We start from the raw sequence: 10,324 nt of genomic DNA, 5'->3' as shown, positions 1-10,324 counted from the left end.
TATTTTAGCCTCTTCTAAAAAATAAATAGGCTTCTTTTGTACAATGTGAGAATGGTTTCTTCATAGTTGTGTGGTAATTCAGTGGGATTTTATGGTAAAATACCATAGCATCATGATATATTATGGAAGTTCTGTTCCCTATCCATCTCACCCTGACCACACTGCATATGTAGTGCATTCTGGTGGGATGGGTAATTTCTCAGAGCTCTAGTGGTAAGACTAGAAATGATTCACTAAGCAAACATTCCCAGAGGCCCTTGCTAACAGGAAGAACATCCATCTCTGGCCTAAGAATGGTCAGAAGAGGGGAACCTACCTTTCCGGAGGGTATGAGGACTCTGGTCTGCAGGAAGCTGGCTGGGGCTGGCAGCCGGCTGTGGCCCCAGTTGCGTCCCTGGGCAGGCTGTCCCCTGGATGGGACCTGGACTTCCTTTCTGCCCAGACCCTGGCGACAGTTCCTTGCTTTTAGACACACTGAAACACAAGCACATGGGACAGGGGAACTCCTGAGTGCAGACAATTTCAGTTCCTTTCTTGCTCACTGGAGTGCTGAGTGGTGGGGCCCTGCTTGACTCTCGCACTGCTTTGTCTCAGTCCCTTCTCAAAACCTTTGACTATCCCAAGTAGGTGTAATTGTTCCTTCCCGGACGCTGATCCTGGGTTCCATTCTCAGCTTAATATTCACAGCCAGCATCCTCTGCCCTCAGGTAACCAGTGAGCAATGTGGAACACACATGTGGCACCCCATATGCTTCCTGTCTTCAACAGGAGAATTCTAAGTCACTCTAAAACCAAACACCTGAATCTCCACGTTTCTTCTATCCACCATGATGTACCAGAGCCAAGAGGGCTCTGTGTTCTCAGCAAGGGCTTCTGACACTACCTCTGCCGCCACACTTCTGGCTACAGCACTCCAGGCAAAGGAGACTTCTTCAGTATGTGTGACTTCCGCAATCACCTGCACCAATGAGTGATGCCTTCCACAGAAGTGCCCCTGAGGGGCACCAGTGTATAATAGCCTTGGGCTGCCTGCAGAACCCAGGGGACTCATCTTCAGCGAGTATTTGTATGACAGGGATGTACCGCAGATGGGAAATGCAAGTGATGAAGAAGAATACTACAAGAGGGGACCACCTCAGCCAATCTGCACATGTGTGTCTCTCATCTCTCTATCAGCTTGTCTAGCCCACTGTTGCTAGCCTGTATGTACATCTCCATGCTCCCACTGCCCTGTCTGCAGCTCCCATGGACTCAGAGTTCTGCAGGTGCGCAGCCAGGATCAGGCTTTATCTGAGGCATAGTCCTCAGCAGCCTCCTCACCTGGGTACAGTGTTGGGTGCTCCTCCCAGAAATTATGTTTTCCCCTTCACCACATTTATAGTTTGAAATGGAATTATTATTAATTCTACTCATTAAAGGAAGCAAATGATAAACAAAAATCTGTAATCTCATATAAGAAGAGTCTAAGTTAAAGGCCCTGGGCTAACAGAGCACCCAGTGTTCACAGAAGTGTATGTATCCCTAGCACAGCAACAGTCACCCAAGCCGTCTCTCTACTTCTCTGGCTGCTGTATGAGAAACAAGCCACCTCCATGGTGTTACTCCCACTTCCAAGTCTTGTCCTCTGCCTGGGCCTCACCAGGTATGGTGTCCTTTCCTTACAGCCTGGGCTATGCTGAGCTCAGTGCTATTGTCTCTTGTCACCGGGGCATGGGACATGAGATGTACACTGGAGATCGTGTTACCAGATTTGGGCAGAAGTTCTGGTAATGCTCACTGAATTGGTGATGGAATGGATGTTCTCTTTCTTCTCTGAAAGGCAACCCTACCACATAGCACGCTGCGAAGGTTACCACATCCTTTATATCTGGTCTGCACTAATTTTAGTAGTAAAATTGACCCCTACAAACTTAAAGGGAGAAGGTAGAAATACTGACATCTTAAAATTCAAATCAGGGAATGGGATGAGGGATGTGGACCATGGGACGTCCTCAGCAGCTTCTGGGAAGTTCTGGAGAAGTGCCATCTTCTATGTATGCTTGGGGATGCTGTTTTTGGAAAGCCTGGACTTTTCATGGTAATCCAGGGCAGGTGATGCAGATGACTGGCAGGATGCAGAAAGCCAAACATGAATGCTTACATGTAGGAGCAGGGCGAGCAGATCCAGGAGGCCTGGAGGGAGAGCCAAAGCCCAGTCACCCCAGCACACATGCCAGCCTTCCATGGTGGGGCTGGGCTTACCTGGGGCGCTCGGGGGTGGGCTGCAGGCTGGCACCTGATGGAGAGAGCGCAGGAGCTGGAGTGGCAGGGCTGTCTGGGACCTGCTCCGGCAGGGGTGAAGGCAGGGGTGCAGCCAGCTCGGAGGGTGGGGCAGGAGGCTGCATGGAAGGCGGGGCGCAGGATGCTTTCCGACCAGCAGAGGAGCCTCTTCGTGCCACCCAAGATGTGTCCATGACCCTCACACCCATGCTGGCGAGGGACACAAAGACATCTGCTTACCCACATGTGACAGATGACATGGTCCCTCCCCCATGAAGCGGAGACATTCAAGCAATCTGTGTTTGGAGAGCAGCAGGCTTAGCATCCTCCTGGGTCCTGGGAAGCAATGCCCACAGTGGAGAGGTATGGCTAGCAACACTCCAGTGCCTGAGCTGCTGGGGACCTGCTGACATGCAGCCCCACAGCCCAGGCCTTGGCGCGAGCTGCCCTCCCACAGTGGAAAAGCACAACAGGGCACAGCCAGCAGCTTGGACGTCCACAAGCTGTGCTTTTACCCTCGGCCAAAGCCAGCAGGCCCTGGGATAACGGCCCCCAAAGCATCCTTGGTGTGGAACTCAAGCTGTCCTCAGAGCAGATTGTGGCCTACCTGGGGGGCAAGGGAAACGTTCCTCTCGTGTGAGATGAAGGGGGGCAGGACACAGACAGACAGCACCAGTCTCGGACATGAACCAACCAGCAGGAGACTTGTAAATGCATCCTTTGTGCAATGTGGGGGTCCCAGCTTAGCTACTGCTGGGGAATCTGTCAAGGCATGACCTCTGTAGGCCACAGCCACTTATCTGTATAGCATGGAAGGGGCTGCTCATGCCCATGGTGCCTCCAGGCTCAGAGTCTATTTTGATGATGGACACACAGCTCCAAGTAAATCGGCCAAGCAACCAAACACGGCACATTCACCCTCTTGCCGAGCTCACTACCACACAGTTTGCTTGCTTTAAGACTGAAAGTGACCTCATAGCTACCAGAGGATACTGTACCTTTGGATTTTCCTAAGGCTGCAGGGACAGAAACATACAGATATTAGTGCCAATAAATCTAAACCTTCCTTTGGACACAGAGGTGGAGTGTCTGCAAGGGGTTTCCTGCCTGAGTCCTGATGGAATGCTCTTAGTGTATGATGACTACTGTTTGGTTGGTCTCCAAGTCTGTCCAGTGTCTGCACAAGCCAAAACCACGCAGGTGAATAGAGAGGAGACTCATCCAAGAACCAGGCATCTGCTCGTTTCCAAGTTGCATGGACACAGAAGGCAGTTGATGCCCGTCATCTGGTTCAGTGGACCTGGTCCTGTGTCCTCAGCAACAGCTTCACTTGACAAGAATTCTAATATGGAAGGAGACATGAACTTCTGTACAAGGACAAACCATAGTCCAGGACACATCCATCTCTAGTGCACAGTAGGGTGAAAATAAGAGGACACCCATGTGCTTATATTCTCTGCTTTTCTCTCTCAATGGTCGGATGCACTGGGCCATTCCACCATGGAGTCCTGCATGTCTAGAATGGTCATGTCTACGTTGGAGAGTTGCAGCGAGATAAAAGACCAAATCAAAGACAGAAATGAGCTGTTACAGGTGGGATGGCTCCTTTAAGGAAGAATGCCTAAGCCTGGACCTGTGTGAGGGAATTGGTACAGATATTAGCAAGCGACCCTAGGCTCCCTCAGGTTCCTGAAACTTTCACACCTACTGCCATGGCTGACATTCCTCAGCTCCTCTGTGGCTTCAAGGAGCCATCTTGAAACAGAACGGGAGTATCTCTTCCCAGGATTTACTGGCTTTCAATCCCAGGATTTACTGGCTTTCAAATCATCTTGAACAGACACCCTCATTGGGCAGAAAACCTCAGGAAGGTCATAAACTTTGGGGCAGGTGTCAATGTATGTCCCCCCGGTAGTCACAGCAGGCCACGGAAGATTAGCAATCTGCTTTCTGGGTTTCTGGACTTTAACAGGAGAAAGGTTATTCTTGCACAAGGGGTGGGGGCTGATGACACTTAGCTTCAGAGGTCAGGGAACATGTCAGGCAATCAGGCACAAGTCCTGAAGTCCATCCCTCCACTCCTCACCACATCCTCATCTGCTTAGAAGGCCCATCCCTCATCAGGGAGAGGAAGCTGGGTCCTTAGAAGCAGGGCTGTGGGGGTTGCTTTCTCTTTCCAAGAACGACTTCTACATTGGGAACCTCAGACTCCAGAGTACCCATTGATCTGAATCATCCAGGGAAGGAACAGGCTTGGGCACCAGTTCCATATTAAACAAACTTTGGTAATTATGACTGGCAAATGTCAGCAGTTAAGAACCGAAAGCTGAGTGCACACTGCCACCTTCACTAGAGGTTGCTAGGCCATGCCAATCACCCTTCTGCCTGTTGAAGAGATGATGGGTGAATACACATACTGCGTCCATCTTGGGGTGACTCAATAGCCAAGGTGGCAGCTACATTCTCGGATACATACTACTCATTTACACTCAAAGGAGCAAGCTGCTAATTATGTACGTCTGGATGTCCAGATAGACTCAGCCCAAGGCAGCAATGACAGAGCTGTTCAGTTCTCTGCCCAGCGGGGGCAGCACAGAGACAAGGAACAGCCAACCAGATGTCTGTATCAACAGCTCACAAGTCTCTGCTCATTGTTGTCTCAAAAGAGAGATCAGAACAGACTCAAGGCACTGGTTGTGTTTAAGGATGATAAAATGGAAGTCGGTGTAATCGCAAGCTGACTGACTCCAGTGGGTGCTGTTGATGGATGTTCAAAGCCAATATGGAGGCTCTGGCAACCCCATGACTAAGAACTGAGAACTCAGCCTTAGAGAAAGGAAGCAAATACTAGGCTAGGAGTCCCTGAGAAGCTAAGGTTGGGTGAAGGTTATTTCCCCACCACTGATGAAATGAGCCGATTCCTGCCAGATGAGAATATATTAAAGGGAGTTTTATTAGAAAGCTTCTCGTGGGTGGGCAAGTTCACTGGCCCCAAGGAAGGTCAGGGAAGTTGCCATGGGGAGAGAAGGGGTGGGAAGTGGAGAAGAGAAAGAAAGGACATGCTCTCGGAGAAGAGGAGAGAGCAGCAAGCAAGGAAACCAAAATGTCTGGATTATATAGAAAGGGACCTCTAAGTGGAAGGGCAGCCTGGACTGGAAAGTTCAGGGTTAGGGGTAGGGTATGCCAGGTAGGGACTAACGGATGCTGAGAGAACCTAGAGTCTAGGTCGGTCTTGGTATGTAAAACATGTGCCTTAGTCTCTCTTCCCGGGCCAAAGCCAAATGGAGAATCTATGAACAGGAAGCACAGAGCCTTCATTCCTCGCTGCCTACCAGAACCTTCCATTTATTTCTTTGTTAGTTATAGGCTTTTTTGACCAAAAAAAAAAAAATCACTAAACAAATGTTAGCATTACAAGTGTGTGGCATCATGAACAGCCAAGTGCCGTTTGCAGGAGATTTGCTCTAGATCACACTTTGGATTTTTAAATGAGATGTTAACAAGGAATAGGTTCTGAGATGACTCACGCCTCTAGTTCCAGGTAGACCAACTACTGACTTGTTCTAACTGTTTTCTCATAGACAGAACGGGGCAAACAGGGGCAAAGGAGGATCCTGCCTCCAGCATCCGTGGGGGTGACTTAGCAATGCAGGACAGATGACAGACTTGTAACACCTCTACAGCACTCCCTGGCAGCAGAGGCTGAGTGCTGACGGGATGGGTTGTGCTGTGTGACAGATAGTGCTGTGGTTTGGGAAGGCCTACAGTGCATCCTCTGAGAATGTGGTAAGAGATGCCCGGAACTGGTGGAACCTCAAGAGCTGGGACCTCACAGAGGTGATGGGGATGCTAGTAATACTGTCCTCAGAAGGAACCGAGGAAGTTCTGATGGGACCTGGCCTCTCACAGGAGAGATGTTATACAAGGCAACCTCTCTCTGGGTTCCTGTCTTGCCATGTCATCTCTTGCTTTCACATGCGCTCCTACTGTCATGAGATGCAGTCAAGGGGACCTTCACTATTGCCAAGCTGAAGTTGGCACCGTGTTTTGGACGCTCCAAAACTATGAGTTATACAAACCTCTTTTCTTTATTTATTACCCAGCCTCCAGCATTTAGTTATAGCAATAAAAGCAAGCTAATACAAACACTAAGTATGTCTAAGAAGCAGTGTGCCCAATTACAAAATAATTGTATTTTATGATGATATTTTATTGTGATATGGTGGAGACTCATGATGATGACATATCCTCCTCTGTTCAGAGCAGCAGAGTGGCTTTGGGGGACAGTAATTTTGGCGTGAATCCCAGACTTGCCAATTATTAGCAATAGAATACAGATACAGATGGGTGAGCCTGGAGAGAATATCTTGTATATTGCATGGATGGATCACATGTCACAAACTTATGGCCTATAGAAAGGGTAAAATGGAAGCTGGGACATCCAGGAGGCAGAAAGAATTCTGGGATAGAGCCAGGACAGAAGATCCCCCCTACCCTGGGAAGATGTGAGCACAAGGAATCAGCAACATGGCAGAAGGTAGATTAGAATAAATGGGATAATTTAAGTTATGGTCTAATAAGAGAAAAGCCTAGCTACATGGCCAAGCTACTTGTAAATATATTTTGAGTCTGAGTCTTATTTCTGGAAGCATGGGGCTAGAAGGAAGAATCGGGACCTAACTTCTACAAATGGACTCTGAGTACACTTTGTAAAGTAGGAATGACACATTCTCTCTCCCTTGGGGGTTGTTTGTAGGATAATGAGCATGAACATAAGACCCTCAGCCCTTGGAGACCAGGCATGGGCTAAGCACTCTTCTTCGTAAAAGTTGGCGTGGAGAATGTTTCAACTTCCAAAGCCGTGTGAGTTGCTGAGACTGTCAGAAATTCGACACTTGACCTCAAGTGCTGACTTGCAGGGAAAACGCTATTTAAAATGAGCTTCAGGATATATATGTGAAAAAATTGAAATATGTCTCATCTTTAACTATTTACATAAGGGACATACAACCCTGAGGAAGAATCAATAGTTGTAATGGCTGTCAATCCAGCTGCCAAGCAAATTTGACTTTTAAAATGCCAAGTAGGTATGGTAGCACACACCTTTAATGCTAGCACTCAGGAGGCAGAGACAGGCAGGTCTCTGAATTCAAGCCTAGTCTACACAGTGAGTTCCAGGTCAACCAAAGCTACACGATGAGACTTTGTCTACAATAAAAAGTCTACTGGAGAAAGAAGGAGTAGATAGTGTTTGCTGAAGGCAGAAGGATATTGTTTTGGTGAAGTGGGAACAGCATGAGATGCAGACACTGAGAAGACTCCAGCTGAGCTTAACAGCTGACATCAGAGTTCTTTCTTCCCTACTGTGATGGTTTGTATATGCTGGGCCCAGGGACTGGCACTATTAGATGATGTGGCCCTGTTGGAGTAGGTGTGGCCTTGTTGGAGTAGGTGTGTAACTGTGGGTGTGGGCTTTAATACCGTACTCGTAGCTGCCTGGAAGTGAATATTCTGCTAGCAGCCTTCAGATGAAGATGTAGACCTCTCAGCTCCTCCTGCACTATGCCTGCCTGGATGCTGTCATGGGCCCACGTTGATGATAATGGACTGAACCTCTGAACCTGTAAGCCAGCCCCAGTTAAATGTTGTCCTTATAATAGTTGCCTTGGTCATGCTGTCTTTTCACAGCAATAAAACCCAACTAAAACATCTAGCAATAAAGTACAGAAGAGTAACTCAGAGCCCCTCTTCTTTGTGCTGCTTCCTCCTGTAGGGCTCTGACCTGTGAGACACACTGAGATGGGTTTTTGAGGGAGGGATATTGGTAGCCTAATAGAAGAGGAGCTGAAAATAAGGAGGGGATCCATACAACCCCCTCCCAGCATGGTTGGAATGTGTCTTCCCAAGGTCTACCTGCTGAAAGCCTGATCTTTGGCCTGCAGCCCTCTGGGGAGATGATGGAACCATTAGGAGCTGGTGCCACAGAAGAATGCTAAGTTACCAGCTGCATGCCTTAGATGACATTTCTAAGGAGTTAGGACTTTCCTCTTCCTTTCCCTGTACTTCCTCTGCTGTCAACTTTTAAACACTGAGACCCAATGGGGTCAAGCAACACTTTCAATGATAAAACCATTATCTACAGCAATCCTCCCTCAGCTCCAGTTGACTGACTCTAGGTATTCAGTTACATTAGCAGCAATCTGACTACCACATCTGTGTAGTAGTGTTCAGCCCTGGACAGCAGGCAGGCAGAGGAGGCAGGGATGAGGACTGTCATCTTGGATAAAAGGTTCTCTGGAGAACAAACTGATAGGGGACAGGGGATCCTGCTATAAAGGGACACAACTTTCCTGTCTACAGAACGGTTTGTAAGTTATAGAGCCCGTTATGAGCTTAAAGTGCTTTTGACCAGATCTATTTTAGCATATTTTATGCCTGTAGAGTTAGCCTAAAGACTGGCATAGTATAGATAGATAAAAACAAGTACTTAAGAGGCAAGAAACATGCTTGGTCAGGATACCTCCATGGCAGAAAAGTGGGTCCAGGCATACTACTATTTTAAAGATTTATTTTTTACATGTATGTCCTTCTGTCTGTGTGTGATACATGAGGGTGCCTATAAAGACCAGAAGAGGGCACTGAATCATGTGCAACAGGAGATACAGGTGGTTGTGAGCCAGCCAACCATGCTAGGAATTGAATGCATGTTCTTTGGAAATGTAGCAAGTACTCTTAACTGCTGAAACACTGCTCTGGTATCTTAAAGATGTATGTGTGTGTTGGGGGTGTCATTAAAGGTACGGTTTATTAATCTAGAGACTCCCTGACAGAGCTGGTAAACTGAGCTGTCTGCAAGCTCAGTGTTCTCTTGGGAAAGATCCCATTGGGGACTCAGTTTCTCTCTAGGGGATACTTGGACTCTGCACCAGCTACAGTCCAAGACTGAATGTTCCCAGAGAGACAGAAGGAACCTACAGGGCTAGGCTTAGAAAAGTTCCAGAACAGGTTCACATTCTGCCTCTCAGCCAAATGCTACTGAAGGGCACTGAAATGCCAACACTGAGCATCTAAACACTTTAGACAACTAAAGTGTCTGCTGCCATCTTTCCCACAATGCCACTCGTTGGCAGCTCTAGAAAATGGTTGTATTAGGCTCCTGCAGCTGGTGTGACAGGTACTACAAAATAGGCAAATGGCAGATATACACACACAGTTCTGGAAGCCGATTCTAGACTCTATAACTATGATGCATTCAGCAACAGCAGGGCCGTAGTCCCTTCAGGGACTCTAGGAGATGTGTTCTATTTCTGTTCCAGCTTCTGGTGTCAGCTAACCTTCAAATCTCAGCTCTATCTTCACAGTTCTTGTGCAGTGCAGTTCCCCACCTCCATCCTGTACATGATGTGCAATGAGGACCACTGAGAAGCCAGTACAACTTCCTACTTCAAAGTCCTTACTTTCATCACTCCTGCAAAGACTTTTTTTTTTTCAAGAATAAAGTAATATATAGGTGGCAGGTTTGGACCCTGTTTCTATTGGTGGCCATCACCCTGCATGTTATGATGAAAACCACAGGTGTGAATTCTTGGCTCACTGAAGACATCCCACTTGTGTTATGAATCAGAAAGGCTTCATGACCAGACCTTTAAAGAGCAAGCTGCCTTATATGACAGCTAGGATTTGGAAGCTCTTGACACTGATGGAAAACTTCCCACTTCTGCCCAATTTTATCCAGTTTATCTGTCCCAACTTTTCTTTATGATTTTTTAAATAACAGCTCTATTAGTATATAGCTTACACTATCTTTTTATCTTGGACAAAAACATCCAAAAACATCTATTTAATGGGTCCACACTTCAATGGGAAACTTAAAGACTTAAACATTTTTCTCAAGATATTTTAAAAGCTCAGAGATGGGGACAGATATAAAGAATTAGGGAATACTGGTGGTGCTCAGTAGATGTACCATGCTCTCTCCCTCAAACAACAACTGTAGGCTCTTCTTTCTTTCAGCGTTCAGAAGTGAGAAATCTGTTGCTGGGCAATTGTATGTTTGCCTTAACAT

General features: G+C 47.3%; 1 protein-coding gene across 1 annotated transcript in view; it reads right to left on the bottom strand.

Annotated features, from left to right (window-relative positions):
* Window positions 1-316: 316 nt before the first annotated feature.
* Window positions 317-10,324, bottom strand: part of Arhgap44 (Rho GTPase activating protein 44) — a gene marked incomplete at its 3' end in the record, with an annotated part of 151,529 nt that continues 141,521 nt past the window's right edge. Inside the window, exons 17-18 of the mRNA XM_028783159.1 lie at window positions 2,242-2,469; window positions 317-474 (exon numbers count right to left, since the gene is read on the bottom strand). Of these exons, the coding sequence (XP_028638992.1) occupies window positions 317-474; window positions 2,242-2,469 (386 nt within the window). The remainder of the gene's footprint in view (window positions 475-2,241; window positions 2,470-10,324) is intronic.

Source organism: Grammomys surdaster, unplaced genomic scaffold (genome assembly GCF_004785775.1).
Source record: "Grammomys surdaster isolate TR1022 unplaced genomic scaffold, NIH_TR_1.0 1019, whole genome shotgun sequence".
Taxonomy (NCBI): domain Eukaryota; kingdom Metazoa; phylum Chordata; class Mammalia; order Rodentia; family Muridae; genus Grammomys; species Grammomys surdaster.
This window is presented reverse-complemented; position numbering and strand designations above follow the sequence as displayed.